Consider the following 19,625-nt stretch of genomic DNA (forward strand, 5'->3'; position numbering starts at 1 on the left):
ATATATATAATGATGTGGTATATAATATTCTCTATTTTTTTACAAGGCAATGATAATTATTTCTTTCTCATTAATTTTAATCGTCAAATGCTTTGTTTATATCAAGCTAGCATTAATATTTGGATTGCTCATATTAGACTTTAAACATTATTATTAATTTATGACATCCTTAATGAAATTTGATGACGTCATACAAGGGAGTAAGTAAATAGTGTGTGTGTGTGTGTGTGTTTAAGTGTGACCGGATGTGTATTTTGTTGATATATGTTATACACACTTTATCACCCTGGGTTTTATTATGTATTACTCAAACAAGGCTACACATTTTTTACGCCATAAATTTATTTTTATTTTTAACCTTTATGCTTTTTACATTTTAAATTATTAACATGTATTGATTAGGTCATCTTTGAGCAATATTCATTTTTGTAACTTAAAAAAAATGCCCTTAAAATAATATTTTTTTAAATTTAAGCTTAGATTCGTGTGTCCTCGGATATTGTTTATACACATTATTTTATTTGTTTTGTGTCTACACTGTTAAAAAGTTTTTTTGACTAGTTTTACTTAAAATTGTGTAAGATTGCTTTTGTATTATGAACAATATAGTCGGAGATTTTTTTAGGGTTAGAGCATTTTTAACAACCTAGTACTTTTACTCTAAAGCAAATTTTTAAAAACTATTTTTAAGGCAATAATGAAACAGTTTGTAGCGTATAATTTGTTACAGTGCAAATATGTTTGCTAAGTGAAAACTAAAGTGTATAGTTGTGTGCATTTTAGCAATACTATATGACGCACACACACACACACACATATACCAGATTGCATAAATAGTACTTTAGTAGACTTTACTATTATTTTTTTTCGGACTCATTTTGAACCTACAATTTAATCCATATAAAACTTTCATCCAAATATATATAAGTTTCATATATAATTTTTGTCTATCTTAAAAGAATGTAAACCCTTTCCAGTATCGCTTCGAAATTAATATCCGGTGTATTAGAACCGGTTTTTAGCCATACTAAAAAATTATGTGTAGCATCGTATTATATCCAGCATAAAAATGTAGAATAATGAGATTAAAACTAGTTTTTTAGCACCGAGATGCCGATTATATTTATATCCGCAAAAAGCTGTTTATAATACGATGAGATAATAGTTATTTCTCGTATCGTATTATAAACGGCTTTCCGCGGATATAGAATGTACAATTATAAGATTAAAACTAGTTTTTTTAGCCCCGTGGTGCCGAAGGCACCGGCTAAAAAAACTAGTTTTATTGTTATGATTGTACATTTCTATATTCGTAGAAAACTGGATATAATACGATAATAGACATAGTTTTTTCGTATTCATGAGAACCGGTTCCTATCCACCGGATTCAAATGAATACGAGAAATAATTATAAAGTAGAAATAAAATATTTCTTAATTTGTCAATGAGTAGAAAAATTAAAATTTAACCATAATTAAATATTGATTATGCAAAAAGCCAGGGAGACAGGGAGGTGGGGGACATTGGACAGTAGCTGTTTATGGAACCCAAAGTTTTATAATTACTCTATGATATTGACCAAATTATTTGACCAATCTTGTAATCTTTAAAAATCTTTTGTTTATCAGCATTTTAGATGTACATTCATTATCGTCCATTGTCTTATCCCTTAAATTTCCCTGAATATTTTTGAGATTTTTATAAAGTGGCTCGAGCAAAGAATAAAATTTCGTTGCAAAAATGAGTAATTTTTAAATTTTACAAAGCACAATGATATATCTATAAAAATGAAAGACGCGTGGGCTTTATGTATCATAAGTGGAATTTTCAGTAGGCTGAATACTAGAGCACTTGTTTAAGTGTTTTTTTAAGGCTGTGTGAATCACTTTTGGGTTTTTGAGTATCTATAACTTTTTTTTAATGTTTTAAAACATGTCGTTTTTCATGTCTTCTTTTGTTTTTTCTACACAGCTTTTTAGCATTTTCACGAGACATAGATGAACTATGTTTCCTCAAGCACTTGGAGTAAAAATTAGCTTTCTTTGGTTCAACACCATCGGCTAATTTACGCTTTTTGCAAAGCTGACGCGCAAGTTTTCGCGGCATTTTTTCGTCGTCCATTTTCTGTTGAACACAGCGCTGCCGTTTCTCCTTTCTGCATTCCTTTTTAGCGGATTTTGGTAGACTCGAGCAGTTTCTTGTGTTCCATTTCCAGCCGCGCCCGAATTTCTTGTCCCTTTCAGCTTGAGTACAAACAGCTGATTTAGAGGAACTTGATTCCTTGTTCTGCCTGCGCTGCTGGACACAGGCAAATTCTTCTTGGCATACCTGGAATATATTTATTTCTAAAGTGGATATTATAGATTAAACTAAGGTATACCCTTCTCTTAAGACAAGTCAAACTTTGTCAACCTATCTTTATAAAAAGTAACAGGATGTCTGTATGTCTGTTTGTCTGTGTGTTTGTATTGAAGGATCTCGCTGACCGCTGAACCGATCATGTTCTCCTTTACAAGGTAGCTTCACATAGGTAGAGGGAAGGTTTATTACTATTATGGGACAGGGTACCACCACCCTCCCAAGAGTATTCGCCTCTAGAAAAAATTTCCCTCCCCCCAAATTTTTTAAAATCAAAACTGAAAATGGTGGGGAGGGGCCTCAACGTACCAAATATAACCTAACCTAACCAGGACTAACAAACAAAAAACTACCCGCTTAAATTTCAATTAAATTCGACTGGGAAAAGCGCAATTTTTTAAATCAAAGAAGATTTAGTGTGACCAAATGAAGTGGGATTTGGTATTAACTCTTATTTTTTAGTTTTTGTCAATAACATGAAACATAACACTCACCTTCTCATCTTCAATGCCTTGGTTTTCACAATACTTCTTAACTCTCGCCTCTTGTTTCTTCTCTGCCCGCCTGCGTTGCTCCACAACAGAGTAGCAATAGGAATGCCAGGCTTCCCTGTGAAGCACGTAATGCAAGTGACCGTCCTTGTTTCTATCGTCTCTGTTGCCACCAGCTTTCTTCCTGCAAAAATAAAATACTTCAAACTAAATTCAATTGAAAAAAAAAACAAAATGAGATCTTTGATAGGGATTTTAAGAGATAAAACAATGAACGATTAATTGATGTACACCCCAAATTATGACAAACAAAGTTAACCCTTCAAAAGATTAGATTATTGGTGGAAAATACAGAGCGCTGCTAGTTTGTTCCAACCAATCAAGATATATTAAAAGTCCACAAAGTTTTAATCTGACGAATGAGAACATGTGTTTATAAAACTTTGGGTACCAGAATGTTATACGGTCCAATGTTCCTTCTCTAAATAGAAATTTAGATTTAAAAGAATCCCAAAAAGAAATTTGATTTCCATAATTTGAAGAGAGTTAAAGCATAATGACTGCTGCACCTACCTGAATGTCTGTTTATGCTTCACCACGTCTGTCTCATTCACTCTCAAGAACACCCATTCCCTTAAAACAAAAATGCATTTTATTTTTTATGTCTCAAATTGTTACGCATATAAATGATAAAATTTACATAGACATTAACCTTTGCTCCTGGGCCTCATTACCCTTATTAGGCCTTGTACGCCTTTTATTCAGCCACTGTGAACTATTAATATATATTTTTGATTAGGCACTATCTATTAACTTTTCTTTTATTATGATATAAAATAGGTAGTTTATTTTAATAAAACAAAATATGAAAATATATTTCAAGATCGTATTAGTTTTATCTTGATCTAATATTAAGTTTTTTTTTATTTTTTCCTAACAACCTATGTGTTAATCATAATTTGCGTAATATTTATGTAAATTTAGAAATTTTTACATATTTTTTATTATAACAGTACAAACAGCTTTATGTTTAATATTCGCACAAATTAATGTCCTTAATTATTTCATTTCTGTCATATAATTGTCTATTCTTTGCTAAAGTCAAGCTGATTTTAAAGAAGGGTTGATAATAAAATGTATAGTCAGACCTTTATAGTAGGTCCCATTACCCTAACACATTCAAATATTGCAGATAACCAACCATTTGATTGCACAACCTTTGTCTGTCAGTCATAAATGTAAATGCTATTGAGTAGCGCCTGTTTCGATTCAAGGCATTACCCCTTTTGCTCGTACTAAAATATCGCCCAGATGACATAGCAGCAGTTCGTATGACTTTGAAAGTCTTTGGTGATGACGTTGTTGGGGATAATATTTCAACTCTACGACGACGAGGGGATGCGCTACATACGGACATTAAAGACGTGAAGTTCAAAGAGTAAATTTAAAAACAATCTTATTTCTCCTTCAAGGGCCCTAAAAACATGTTTCAAAAGCATGTTCTAGTTAGTTAAATGTGTACAGAGCAAAAATTGTGCAAACTAACTGACTGGCCATTGCGGGGCTAGTCAGAGCCAGCATTTCTGTTTTCTTTCCAACAGTTGCTTTTGATGTATATAAAATTGAAAAATAAACATTTCTTCGGCATAAACAGACATACAAACACAAGTACATATAAAACATACACTTCTTCATAACTTGGAAAAGTCCCGAAATTAATTCTTTAAATTGATACTTTTAAGTAATTTAAAATAAACAAAAACAACATACTCAAAATACTATTTAAGAATTAAAAATTTTACATTTAGAAACATTCTAATAAAAAATGTATACCTTGAATTTTTTGGGTCTAATTCTTCTGAGTAATCGACTTCACTTTCTTTAAATGATCTTCCTACCAATCTAAAAGAAGATTAAATTATTATTTTTGTATTGCATATGGATACTCTTACCCTTGTGTTTAAATATCGATTATGAAATATCTTATTATACAAAGTAGTAAGATTTTTTTGTCTGTAGTTTAAGATTTTGATAACTCCATTTGAGGGAAGCTTCACATTTGTCCCGGAAAGGTTTAGGCCATTTCATTTTTTAGATTTAAGTCTTGGGATGGTTTTAGGCTATTATTCTGCCATTTCCTAAACTTTTAACACAGAGCCCCTAGTCGCTAAGGACACAGCCGCTAGTTGTATAAAATTTGAACTTACTTTCTTCTATTTGAAGGATAGAGATACATATTATGGGAATCATTAGAATTGACACTGCTGATCTAAAATAGAAAAATTAAATATAAAACAAATCAAAGACTAAAATCGTAAACTTCTATGAATAAAGTTTTTAAAAACAAGGATGAAAACATACATAAGTATCAAAAAACAAACAAATCATAGATAAAAATAGTAACAAAGTTATTTAGAGAGCAGATGTTCAATGTTTTAAAATTAAGAATAGATATTGTAAATGTAAGTATTATACTTTTGTAGCATGACTGACAAACCTACGGACCTTATAAATAAGATAGCTTATGAACACAGTAATAGTGTCTGACTGATTATGACGTAACAAAAAAAATTAGCCAATGAGAGGCCACTATAAATTTTACCATTGGTCAATAACGGCCTCTCATTGTCTTATTTCTTTTTGTTACGTCATAATCAGTCAGACACTATTACTGTGTTCATAGCTCAGTAGTATAGGGAATCTTCACAAAAAAAAGCCTTCAATCTTACATAGCAGCCAAGATAATCACATTTTCCCCTTAGCGTTACGGACTGACGGACAGACAAAGTAAATTATAGAGTCGCCACTCTGCTAATATTGTTATATAAAAACTTACCAGCTTAATATACTGAGTAATATCTCTATAGCCAAGAGATTTATCAAAACTACAGGCCGGGTCCACAGAACCATGGTCCTAGAAAAAAACAATCAAAATTGATTGGTGTACTAGAATCTTTAATTAAACTAGCAACTAGCTAATGGGCTAGATTTTACTGGTTTAAAATAGTTGATTGATAGTCTATTTAATATTTATTTGATAGCATGCTGACTTTATTTTGCATAGTAACTTATGATTTTTCTATAATTTATGATAATTTATTAATGAGAAAATTTTTTTGAATATTATATGAATTATTATTAAGAAAAGATAGCTTAGATTAAGATTTTAATGTAAAAAGAAATTATTATTGTAAGAAAAACAAGGAGAGAGTTAACCCTTTTAATTTTCGGGTAAACCTAGTCTGGTTTATATCATTTAACAGCTAGGAGAGAAATAGAATAAGAGGGAGAGAGAGAGAAAAAAGAGAAAGAGAGAGAGAGAGAGATGGGAGAGAGAGAGAGAGAAAAAAAAGAGAAAAGAGAAAAGAGAAAGTAGGAGAGAGAAGAGAAAATCCTTGGCTAAGGAGAAAAAAATTGCCAATAAAGCTAAACATGATTTCAACAAGAATGTACTTTTTCAAAATTCAATAAAAAATCTTAAAATATAATAAAAGGGATAATTTTCTTTTTTTCCTAACCCTGCGGGACAATCACCAAACGTAACCTAAAATAAACCATCAAAAGCTACTGTGAAAATATGACGAAACGCCCCTAAAGAGGTGATGTCACGAAAGGTACTATACCCAATTTTTTCTTACTAGAAATTTTGGGTTTCAATTGTCTTTAAGCCACTTAAGATCTCAGAACAGCTGAGCTCTATTAAAAAAATGTAAATGTAAACATGGAAGGTGGATGATTGGAACAGTGTTTGCTTATATAAACAGTTCTCAGTCTAGCGGCTTACAGGTATATGCAACACTACAAAGTCAGGGCTACCAAAATTCAAATCAAAACCTTTTAAATTTAAATTTTTTTAAAAATATCTTTTTAGCTTTGTTAATTATAGAGTTATGTGTACAAAGTTAAATAAAAATCAAACTTTCATGATGATAATGTTTAAAATTTTGTAATTTGGTTTTGGCAGCCCTGGGAACAGGCATAAAATCAGGGGAAATCCCCCCTTGAGATTTACATTAATTTTCTCTCTCTTTCTGTATCTACCTTTTTTCTTTCTAGAAAAGTGTTTAGGCGCCGAAATAAAAATGCAATCTGTGTATGTGTGTAAGTGTGTGTGTGAGTGTGTGTTTTTGTTTGTGTGTGTGTGAAACATGATTTTACTTTTTGGATTTAATAAAATAAACTAACTTAAGGTAGTGATGGATAGACAGGTATAGGCAAGAAAATAAAACATTTAGGATTAATTTAACTTTACTAAGATATTTTTTTAGATAATTTATATAATACAGTTGCAAAACATTATTTTAATGCAACTAAAATTGTTGCAGGGAACAATAAATTTGATACCCCTATATGATTTATGACCTTATTTTCTAACACAGAACATGGCCTTTATTATTTTTGCAAAAAGTACACGTGATTGTCTGAGAGAAAGGTCCACATAATATTGACCTGCTTATATAAATTTTCAGGTTTTTAGTACTATTAGGTTATATTCTACAATAGTTTGATCCAATGGCGTGCGGTATGAGGGGGTGTAATTACCCCCCTTAAAATTGAAATTCGAAAGGCCAGTCTTTTTTCACCCCCTAATAGTTTAATTCCCTCTTGTCAATTACTGTGCACGCCACTGGTTTAGACTGAATCATGTTGCAGCAATTAATGCAAAAATATCAAATATTTATATCAAAAACAAATTTCCATTTTTTAAACCCTTAAAAAAGAATTCAACAATAATTGGCTTTTGAGTTTTCATAAACACAAGGTTGCTATTATTTTATAGTGTTTTTTTACCTTTAATAAAAAAGTCGTTAAAATAATATTTTTGATAATAAAAAAGGTAATAAAAATTAATGAGAGGCGCCTAACTAAGTCTGACTATATACAAAAGAGTACATGCACACGTACACACTTAAACACACACACACACACAAACACACACACACACATGTAAATAAATGTATCTAAAACACACAAGCACACATAAAACTATATAAGGTCTTATATAAATATTTAAAAATTTATTTAAGTATTTTTATTTTATTTTAAACCCTTCTTTTTTAATCATTGCTTTTATCCTTTTTCTTTTAATTTTAGGGGTTAAGGGGGGAGGGGTTATTTCACACAAACATTAAATGATTAAAATTTGTGAAAGTTTGTTCATGTCTCTGCATACAAACACCAAAGTTTTAGTTATCAAAAGATAAAATGTAAACATTCTGACAATATTTAAGATAAACACTTGCAGATATTGATGCGTATACACCATTTTTAATCCAATAATCCCTCCCCCCCCCCCCTCCCAAATATATCTTTTCAAAATATAAATTTGCCATTTTTCTTTGACCAAAATATTTCAATGTTTGTATTTAAAAAAATACATTTAGAAGTATCAAATGCCCTTCAAAGGTCAAACTGCCGGTGAAACATTGATAAGATTTACATAAACAATTCTAAACAAGGACAGAAATACAACCTTCGAATATATTTAGATTCAAAAAGATTGCTTTTCATGTTAATTGACGATATAAACAATTTGTTACAAGATTTTAATATTTTGAACTTTTTAATGATTCTTAAAGAAGGTCTAAACATATCAGCTGCAAATTGTATATAATTGAAAATAGCCGCTCTTTCACCTTTCTGACGCGGATAAAACTTAAAAGAAAAATTTTCTTTTTTGGCAGATGAGGAGTTTTCAAATGTTATGCAGCTGCGGATTTTTATTTTTGGGTGGAAAGTATTGGCATTAGAGACGAGGGAGGGAGGGGACATTGTGCTCTGTATTACCCTAGTCCCGAAAGTTTGACAATAACGTTGGACTTAGTGAATCTTGATTGGTTAGTTTCTGAAGTTGATTGTTCAAACGTTCCAAACACAAATTGAAATCTACAGAAGGGAAATTTTGTAACGCATCATTCGGGATTATATCAATATATCGGCCAATGGCTTATCCCTTTAGATCCCTGCATTAGATATATTGGCTGTAGCTGCAGTTTTAACACCATGTATTTATTTCAAAATAAAATGTTTACCTGGGTATAGATATGTCCAGATTTGTCAATACATAGTTTGTAACAATGGGCCAGGCTAGTCAACACTGTCAAGTTATTCTCTCTATGCTCGCGGAAGAAAGCTAAAAAAATCAATTTTTTAATAAGTTTTATTTGACAAATAAAAAAATGAATATATTTCATGGACCATCACGTAAATTGTTTTCTGGAAATAATAAATCATCTAGCAACCAGTATTTAATAGTTGAAAAGTAGCTACGTTGCTAACAAAATTAATATATTTAATTAAATTAAAGGTATACACAATTTTTTCCATGTAGGAGGTAAATAAATGTTCATAAATCGCATTTGCTGATGCTTATAGTGCTTATAAACAGATAAAACTATAATTGTTTCTCAGAATTATTAAATTTATGTCCATACATTAGAAACATAATTCTATCATATAAAATTATATACATCTTTATATATTTATCATTTCTCTTTTTTGAAAGATTTACATGATTTTTTGAAGAATAGACTAAACATTTAAAATTATCAAAATTTGTCTTTAATGTGAAAAGAAACTAAAAAAAGCTTATTATTTATTCAAACTTATATAACCTAATTTTATATAAGTAATAACAATACCATAATTTATATTTAAATCATTATAAAGATTAGAAAAGTAATTATGATTCAGCACAAAGCATCTTTAACAGTTCTTTGAAAAGTATTAATAACTTTCTAAAATTCTGTTAAATATTATTATGTCTATGTCTTCAAAAATTGGTAAAGGGCAGAAAAGTAGCTTAAAACCATCTAAAGGCTTAAATCTAAAAAAAAAGCCTAAAACCATCCCGGGGCCTATGAGAAGCTTACCTTAAATGGTGAACTCAAAAATAGCCTACTACTACTTTATGTAATAGGAGGTAAAACAAGTAAAATATGTTATTGTTATAGCTATTATGATAACCATAACAGGAAGCGATCACTTTCCCTTAGTTCATACAAACTTTGCCAAAATGTGGAAAAGTTGCATTTCCGGATGGTACATGCAAAAATCCGGGAAGGGTACAAACAAAAATCGGGGAAATTTTGGGTGGGGGAAAAGTTTATCATCAAATGAATGGGCTATCTTTAAATGTAATTGGTGACTTTAATAACACAATCTAAAATGATAGAATTAATAAGTTTTTTTTATAATTATCTTCTTTTTAGTTTTAGGTAAAACACAATACATTTTTTCTATTTCAACTAGAAAACTTTTCCACAGATAAATTTTTTTAAAATCTTTTTTTTCTAGTTTAGGTAAAACACAATACTTTTTTCATATTTTTCACAGATAACATTTTTTTTGGTACTATATTTTTTTCTAACTTATCAATTAATACTAAAAAAGGTAAAAATTTAAAAATTGGGAGAATTAATTTTTTTACTGGTGACATATCCATGTTTCTGTTAAAACCAAATGAATGAATGGATGCAAAGTTATTTTACCCTTCTTTATTAACACAACATTAATAATAATAGGAACACATTATCCTACATATTTATGCCAATTATAATGGATAACCCATAATATATAAGTGTATAAATATCCTGTGGAGTTTCCGGGAGAAAACTTTATAAAAGAAACAACTTTAGGAGGGGGAAATATAAGCTTGCCATTCATTTGAATGAAAAGGTTTGTCATACATTTGATGCCAATAAAGTTTTTATGAATGAATGGAAGGGCTTTATTGTTATTGATGGATTGGGGAGAATCAAGGTCTTTCATTCATTACGGTTATTATATGTATTTATACATGTGATAAATTGTTACCAAAATATCAGACGTTTTTAAAGTGTACCCCCTAAGAAGGTTTAGTATATTGGGCCTAAAAAAGTAATTCAATCGATAAGATAAGTAATGATAATGTTAATGAGATTTTGAAATTCTATGGGTTGCATAAGACAAAATTACACCACTTTCAAAATGGATTTATTATTAGAAGGATCTTACACCAAATTATCATGTACTCTATCAAAGTGAGAGTTGTAGAAGGCTAAAATAACGATTATACCGCTATCTACCCCAATTAGCCAATCCCCTTACTGGATCAACAAACTGACCAATAAATGATGTTCATGTTAGCAACCTAAATTGACGACAAAATTTTTTTAAATCCATGTTTATTCTATATTCATTCCTTTCAAACGCCGTGGAAAATGTACAGTTGTATGTAAAGAAAATATTAATTATAAAACTTTACAGTACATGTATTGAAAAATTGCATACGTCTGTAACTTATTTTTTGCAAAACAATATTCAGAGATGTAAAGTTTTTGACCGATAAAAATCAAGTTACAACTCGAGCTTTTTGATCCCAAATTTTTATTGTATAAATAGCATTTAGGGGTTAGCTTTAAAGAAATTTTATCATTAACTTAAAGTTTGAAATAAAAATGAATTTAAGTTTATATTTTAAAAAAAAAATTAGGCCAAATCCTATTTAATTTCTTATGTTAGCCTAGGAGTTTGGATTAACATTTTCCTTTACAGCTCTGAAAGAAAAAGGACACCCTTGCACCTAAGCTAGCCATACAATTTTATGGGATTTAGATTTTTGTTATTTACAATCAAAAACAAATTTTCAAAATGAGACAGAAACGTTGTCAATTTTTATTATTATTTAGATAATTATTATCTTAGTAACTTGAGAAATTATTGTTAAATAGCTGATATTTTTTTCATGTTTTAAGTTTGTGTAACTTAAAGATTTTCTGTTTTAAATGCAAAATGAGTTGAAAATTTTGGTTTTATTGCATTATCAATTTTTTTGTACATGTGTACATATTTGTATATGTAATTTTAACATCAATGAACTTTGAATTTTGTACTCATAGTTCAGTTTATCAGTTCAAAGAGATTGAGAGTTTGTGATGGAGGAAAAGAAAATAGGTAAGAAAGGGAGAGTAAATCAGGAGAAATTTAAATAATAGGTTATTATAGGTGGAAACAGGGGGGTGGGGGTAGGCCCGACTATTGGCATATTTTTTAGGGCTTGACTTACAAGATGAAAGAATCTATTTATAGCCTTGATAATTAGCCTTGTAAACATTATACAAATCAACACACATGATTAAATGTATACAAAATTTCTAAAGAAGATATATTCTTTTCATTTATCATATAAAAAAATATATGTTTTTGACCAAAAAAGTCTACCAAAAATTTACATTAAAATTAGATTTTTTTGGGAAATGCACATTTAACAAGGTTTATGATAACACACACACACACACAGACCCTCACACACACACACGCACATATATTGGTCAGTTGTATATCTCAGATATCGGATATGATTATTTATCATATTTCAAAAGATATTTAACATGTTTTACCAGATATTCTATAACATATTTTCTTTAACATATTCAAATTATTTAAGCAAAAACAAATATCTTACAATGGAAAAACATTTTTTTGTTGGATATGAAAGAGCTCGCACTGATAAGGGTCAACTCTGAAAATATTTTGCGAAAATCTCGAAGACTAATATGGAATTTTCTGGAAAATTTAGTATTAGTTTATGAAAGTTTTTGACTATTTTTCTAACTAAATATAAGTAAGGAGGATACCCCCATCCCCTATTTTATTTTTTCGAGTAAAATAAGATATCAAAGAGCTCAAGAAAAATTAAAAACAAAATTTTCTGGCACATTACAACAGTTTTGTTTTATAGAAAATGTTATCTTGTTGTTGCTTCTGATTTTAATACATTGATGAAAGCATTGCATCCTTTAATTCAATGCTCATGTGTATTTCTTTAACAGATGTTGCATTAAAAATCTTTTTTTTTGAGAATTTGTTAATGCTTTAAGATCATATAAAATATGTTGCCCGCTATAAAATTTTCTACATTTAAGGCCTAAATGTTTTACCATTCGTCCGTCCGTAACGGAAAGTCCTAATCGTTATTTGTATACTATATTAAACTTTAAAACAAGTTTGGTACTGTTGACGAAAAATAAAATTGTCATAAATCTGCCAATTTAAGTTGAATCAATCTGATTTGTGATGACAAAACGGAAATTTAATATCAACACTTTCATTACCAATGAAAAATTACATCTTGCAGCTTAATTTATGTTCTTTTTACATAGAATTATTTGAATCATCATAAAGTTAGTAATATATCTGAGATGATAATTGATTTAATGCAGTTTAAATGACAAAAAAACATTTAGCTTGTCCAATTATAAATACATTTAGGTAAGCAATTTTACTTGTTTAATTAGGAAAAATCAAACTCGTACTTATTCCTAGCACAAAGGGATTAAGTGATATTTTTATAAGTTCTAAAAGGAATTATGTAGAATTAAAAGAAAATCATAAAAGTCCCCATAAAATGCATTAGTAGTATGTTAGCAATCTAGAGTTATTGATTCACATTTCTTAGGAAGGTAAAAACTTAAAAACCATATATATGTTTATAAATTATAATAATCATTTTTGAGTTATTGTCTAATTCCTTACCCTTGAGATTCTAATTAACATTTAGAAAAGTACACATGAACACTTTTCATTATAAAACACACCCTTATCCAAAAAATTGACACGTTTTCTAATGAAATGATAAACCCTTTTCTGCATAACTTAGCATATTCTGATTATTTTCGCATACATATCACATATAATGTTAATAGACAAAATAATATTAGATTATTTAGAATAAAATATATTAATAACTTACTTGACAAAGTAGACTTGGCATTTAATGAAATTTCTCCTTTTCTGAAAAAAAACATATAAATTATGCTTCACTTCAATATATCAAAGTAAAAAGATTAAGGTGATTACATCGTATCGCATATAGACCCCCCAAAAATTAAACGCTTATTTTACTCGTGGTTAGGTTAAGAATAAATTAGAAGAACCCTAAAGGTGTATTAAACAGTAATATCAGAACCTTTAGAGGCTAATAACATAATTTTGAAAAAAAAATTTAAAACGTTAAAAAAATCTATTAATTATTTTTTAAAATGTATCTTTTATGCCCACCTTGAGATATCTATATTTCTACCAAAATGTTTGTTATGAATCTGTATCACTGGGTATTGACGATAATACTCATACACTCGAGAACGATCCTAAAGAATAATAAAGGTTAGAAATATAAATCGTGATATCATTTTTATAATTTGATATAACCAAAGCGTTTGACAGTGTACAGTTTAAATATAAAAATACTAGCTTTTAATTAAGTTTAAAATTATATTTACCTCTTTTCGTATTCTTCTCTTTTCAAATTCTGTAAGATTTCTTATTGAATCACTATCACTTGGTTCTTCTAAATATGTAAATAAATATAAATCAATAGCTTAAAACCTTTAATTTTGCTTATCAAAAGAAGAATGTATAAATCAGGAATAGTTATTTTTCGCATCGTATTATAAACAGCTTTCCATGGATATAAAATCTACAATTATAAAACTAAAACCAGTTCCTTAGCTCCGAGATGCCAAAGGCTCGGGCTATAAAAGCTGGTTTTAATCTTATGATTGTGCATTTTTATATTCGTAGAAAACTGGATATAATACGATGCTAGACATAATTTTTTCATATGACTGAGAACCGGTTCTAACCCACTGGATATTAATCGGTTTCGAAGGAATATGTATTACTTACCATTAATATTAAAGGTAGGATTAGGATCATCATTAACATACTGACTCTCATCAAAATAGTTGTGTTCACTGCTCAGAGATGGCACTAGTGTTGCTTCTCTCACTATTCTTGACTTTATCAACTGTTGTTGGTGTTGTTGTGTGGCGGGAATATAATTGTACGGACTAGTAGGTGTCTGCACAGTATTTGTTGCTGTGCTTGTAACTTTACTGCTAGTGTACATGTCTTGGGTTAGGTGTGTGCTGTTGTGTACGGATTGTACTACCCGGGGGTGCGGCATCAGGGTGCCCATGGGGTTCCCTTCACTGGTTATACAATTCTAAAATAATAATAATATTTTTATAAACATAGTACAATAAAAACCCGGATAATTATGTTTCAAAGGAGCACAAACAAAATTTACATAAAAAAGAACAGTAAATGGAGAAATCTGCCAAGCACAAATGCAATACTGTGTAGAAACTATAGATAGAGCCAATTTAGGTATAGAATATATTCTAAATCATCATAAAGTAGCGTTCATTATACAGTTATGCAGACCTATAGAGTAGCTGCGCTAAGAATGGTTTGTAACAAAACATATACACTAAAAAATTGCAGAAAAGACTTATCCCCGGAAAATTTATAGCATTTGCACTTCAAATAACTTGGTGTTAGCAACCAAATTTTTGTGGTGGAGTCTTGAATTGTACATAACATGTTCCAATTACATTTTAACCCCCCTCCCAACTAACTAAATCAACTAAACATAATATTAACTTAATATCAAAGAGAACTAATTTATAAAGATATTAAAACACGAGGGAAGTTTATTGCAAGTAATAACATCAAATAGGTTTATTCAAAGTGCATAGGATATTGAGAACTATTATCATGGCTTTGTGGATGCAGTTTTTATCAAATTTATACCATTACTACACAATTATATCAAGAACTTTAATATTTGCTTTAATCTCTCTGTAATTAGAAATTTTTTTAAAAATATTATTTCAAATAAAAATATTAGATATTGACCTGAGCAACGAAGAACACCAAGGATATTACGTGAGGAAGCAGTCCCTTAGTCATGTCAAACAGTTTTCAAAAGATTGGAAGGTTTCAACAAGGCCGTCATCACAGATAACCTACAACAGATTATTCGATCATTGAACATAGAACATTAAAAAAGGCCTTAAATAATTAAAATATCAACAGTGCATTAGACAAACAATATTTCAACTTAATTTATTCAAACTAAAAACTAGAATGAATGATCAAGGTAAAGTATATCATGTCCTTTTGCATTTATTGATGAAATGTTAAAATTTTTAAATTACATACCATTGCTTTAAAATATGCAAACCAGAAAGTTTTCACTTGAGCTGAAGGTTATAAACAAAACATGAGCACCAATTTAGAATATTACTTGCAAACTAAAATGAGAAATATGCTTCATATTGTTGTCACCTTATCTTTGAATTTTTATGTTATGGTGAAACTAAGAATGTAAATGTTGAAATTCTGATGATTCATGTTGCTTTTTTATCTTTGAAAAAAATTTTACTATTGACTTAATTCATTTGTTAAAATGTGTTGTTCTATAATGGTGTAATCTTTCATTTACTTTTTCAGCTTTACAAAAAACAGGAAAAGTTCATTATCGTATTATAGACAGATTTTCGTGGATATTGAAATGAAGAAGTATAAGATTAAAACTGGTATTAAAGTTATGATCCATTTTAAATATTTAACCAATTCATCCTATTAACATATTTCCATTGTTAAATAATAGTTAACTTTGATGTAATTTGAAATATTTGTACTTTTATGATTATCAAAATCTTCCTAAAGTACATTGAGAAAGTATCATGATTTTCATTATTTAAAACTATTTATTTAGTATGCATATTTTTCTAAAGAAAGCCTTATTTCATGTATAGGCAAAGAGTTTAAATACAGGTCATTGAAAGGGTTTTGCAAAGTCAAAATTAGGTGAATTTCAAGTCATTTGAGTTCAAATTCAAGGACCAGAATTCTAAAAAAAAATTTACTTGACAGATTACTATCTATAATACAAATAAAATAAAAATTATTTTCATTTTTTAAAAATACGATTTAAATTTGTTTGTTATATTTGATATTTTTTATTAAATATTTTTTAGAATGCACCTCTAATTTGTTTAGTCTAAACATACATAAATTTTCATCCCTTTTATCACACCATTGCGGTTTTTTTTCAGATGCTTCACAAAAGTTTAAATTGGACAAAAAAGTCAAATTGAATACTCGTTTTAGTATAGAGAAGAATTTAAGTCATACAAAAAAGACTTTTAAAATTTTTAATTTACAAAATTTACGAAATGAAATTGCTTAAAATGCACATTGTTTTAAAGCAAGTCTATATTGTCTCTTGCAAGTTGTTAGTATCAAAGCTACGCTATGACTATAACATGTCTGTAAGTCCAATCATGAGCGTATATAAATGTTTTAAAGTTAGTATGTTTTTCAACCTATTTTTAACAAAAAATACACTATTCTAAGACATGAAGATATATTTCGATTTTAGCAATCATTTTCAATTCATTTTGTCTCTTGTAGAAGTGAATCAAGCAATATTAGCTTGGTCGTTTTATAAATGACTAAAACTTCTTTGCTTGTTAATAGTTAGTCTATCTAAAGTATCTAAAATATAAATGTAAAAAAAATGCTAAAATCAGATTTTCTCGAAAACGAAAATATGATATTCAGGGATTGATTGACAGTATCTGCACAGATGTCTTATTTATTCCTACAAAATGCTTTACAATTCTACCATTATTTCTGCGCTTCTTATGGAAAAAATGTCCGTGTTTAATAAATAAATCTGTCATCATTTTTATCAAATTTAAACAAGACAATTTTGCATTTTTATCATTATTATTAAACTATATCAATTAAAGTTCTTATAAATCAAAAGTAAGATCAAATCTTTACAATTCAAATTTTTCAATTGCCTTAAAAACCATCTATTACGACATTTGGTTAAAGAAATCTAATTAAAATGATATTGTTTTCAATTACTAATTTACTTAATGCCAAAACAATAGTTTAAAAGTTAATTTAAAATATTTACCTTTGATAACGAGTTGAAGCATATTTTTTTTTCACAAAAAGAATAACAAAAATGTTTTTTTTTCTTCAAAATAATTATGTTAACAAAACCATGCAATGGTTGTCTATATATGTATCACTATAGTTCATTTATGTATATATTTTAGGGTTATTAACAAGAGTATGATTGATCTCCGGGAAGAGATGTTATTGCTCCGGCCACGTGTAACCGACTCTGACATTAGAAGCACCTCTCACTCATACTTTGACACTTTGAGGCTCTTCTCTAGTAAATATTAATATATCTTGGCTCCCGGAGCAATACAAGCATTATAACAAAACTGAGCAAGCACAGAGGTCTTCTCGGAGAGGGAAGGATGATTAGGGAGGCATTGTTATTATTATTTTGTCCGCACAATTATGGATGCAGCCCACCCACCTCCTTCCTCTCTCAATTTTTCTCTTTTATCAAGAGGGATATTTTTTATCGGAGCCTTTATGTACATATGCCCATATCTTAAAGAGAAGAGGGAATAGCTGTGCGTCCTTTTTTTTAAGTGAGGGGGTGGGGGGGATTTAAAATGGGGCTGGTCCGGCAGATTGATTAATGTTTACTTTTTTTCTGAGAATTGTTTTATCAAGTAAGTATGTATTTTTGTGTATTTTAAATCTGATATTGCAGTTAAAAGGACTGTACTATAAAACGAATGTAAAGACATTTTTAAATGTACAATCCTATTATATAAAGAAATAAGCTTTTTTTGTTTGTGGCGAAGGATCTCCGTAACCACTGAATCGATATACTTCTCCTTTAACGTGAAGTTTCTCATATTTCTAGGGAAGGTTTTCAACTATTTTTGGGGAGGGTATCTCCACACTCCCAATAAAAAATGACCCCCCCAAATTGTTTTTACTTTTAAAATCAAATTGAAAATGGGAGGCGTCGACTTCTCTCAATTCCACTTTAAGTGCTCCTAGAGGCTACTTGGGGAGTAGCTGATTGTGCTTATACAAAAGTAACAAAAATAAGGATTTCTAAGTTTCTGAACCGAAGGATTTTGCTAATCGCTAAACTGATATCGTTCTTCTTTACGGTGTAGCTTCTCATAGGTCCTGGGAAGGTATTTTAAAACTAATTTGGACGAGGGTACCACCATTCTCCGTTCATTAAAAGCTTCTAAAATAATTATCCCCCCCACACCACAAAAAAAATATTTATCTTTTCTTTTTAAATTTAAAATTGATAATTGGTGGTAGACTCCTCCCCACGCCTTAGGTGCTTATAGAGGCATCTAGGCCGGTAAATTTAGGAAGGGGGATATTGACGCCAACTTTAATTTTTTAAAATAATAAACTAGGGGAGTAGGAGTATAATACAAAGTAGAACGATGTATGTCTGTCCGTCCGTCTGTCCCTTAAGTTCTCGGTAACCACAGAACCGATCGGATTCTACTCTTCAGGGAATATACCTACTGGTCCTGTGGTGGTTTTAGGCTATTTTCTTGGGGAGTGGGTCAACCCCGACCCCTCTAAAACTGAAAAAAACATTCCACCTTACTTTTTTTTATTTGAAAATAGTGGTGGCATCTCCAGAGGTACTTAATTTTTTTAGTTTTTACCTCTTGGGGCAAAGCAACTAGAGGCTAGGGGCGAAGCCGCTAGTGGTACTATAAAGCTCTAGCAGATAGGTCCAGTTGTTAGCGAGATCTTATTGTACACATATAGAAACAGCTTGACAATCTAACACTTTTTAAAAGTATTTGTGTAATATCTAAGTGTTTCCTCATCAGCAAAGCAACTCTGTAACTCTCGACGAGAGACTATCACAGGACATCCGGCAATTGTACATAGGATGCATATTTGCCAGTGCATTCTAAAGAGTGGTATCAAAATCGTAAGTTAGCTGTAGCTCTGGCCACGCTTCCCGCATCCACTGACAAAACTCTCTGCACGCCTCTTGGTTCTGCATTACCCTTCCTAATGTCATTATTAAAAGTTAAGTTACGAACTTAGCTCTTAAAATAAAAGTGTAAATTTGTT

The 19,625-nt window shown here is 29.8% G+C and overlaps 1 protein-coding gene across 2 annotated transcripts; it reads right to left on the minus strand.

The window, feature by feature from the left end:
* Positions 1–1,727: 1,727 nt before the first annotated feature.
* On the minus strand, positions 1,728–17,968 carry LOC145319488 (uncharacterized). 2 transcript variants are annotated; one of them, XM_080161634.1, is made up of 13 exons: positions 15,837–15,928; positions 15,531–15,640; positions 14,517–14,835; positions 14,111–14,178; positions 13,890–13,978; positions 13,582–13,622; positions 8,882–8,982; positions 5,686–5,763; positions 5,057–5,118; positions 4,683–4,751; positions 3,423–3,482; positions 2,853–3,033; positions 1,728–2,328 (listed from the first exon to the last, which is right to left on the minus strand). In XM_080161634.1, exons 2-13 carry the CDS (start codon positions 15,582–15,584, stop codon positions 1,918–1,920), a joined length of 1,533 nt encoding a protein of 510 aa, XP_080017760.1. In that variant the 5' UTR covers positions 15,585–15,640; positions 15,837–15,928; the 3' UTR covers positions 1,728–1,917. The 2 variants fall into 2 exon arrangements, with proteins under 2 accessions (XP_080017760.1, XP_080017761.1); XM_080161635.1 differs by lacking the exon at positions 15,837–15,928 and adding an exon at positions 17,608–17,968 and having other exon boundaries at positions 1,733–2,328.
* Positions 17,969–19,625: the final 1,657 nt, after the last annotated feature.

This window comes from Acartia tonsa, chromosome 5, assembly GCF_053477335.1.
Source record: "Acartia tonsa isolate MP-2025a chromosome 5, ASM5347733v1, whole genome shotgun sequence".
In the NCBI taxonomy this organism is placed as follows: domain Eukaryota; kingdom Metazoa; phylum Arthropoda; class Copepoda; order Calanoida; family Acartiidae; genus Acartia; species Acartia tonsa.

Excerpts from the sequence above, each read along its gene's own strand:
- LOC145319488 (XM_080161634.1), bottom strand. The coding sequence starts at position 15,584 with ATGACTAAGGGACTGCTTCCTCACGTAATATCCTTGGTGTTCTTCGTT. Across the intron at positions 14,179-14,516 it reads TCCTACCTTTAATATTAATG|AAGAACCAAGTGATAGTGAT; the intron begins GTAAGTAATACA and ends TTACATATTTAG. Across the intron at positions 3,034-3,422 it reads AAGCATAAACAGACATTCAG|GAAGAAAGCTGGTGGCAACA; the intron begins GTAGGTGCAGCA and ends TTATTTTTGCAG.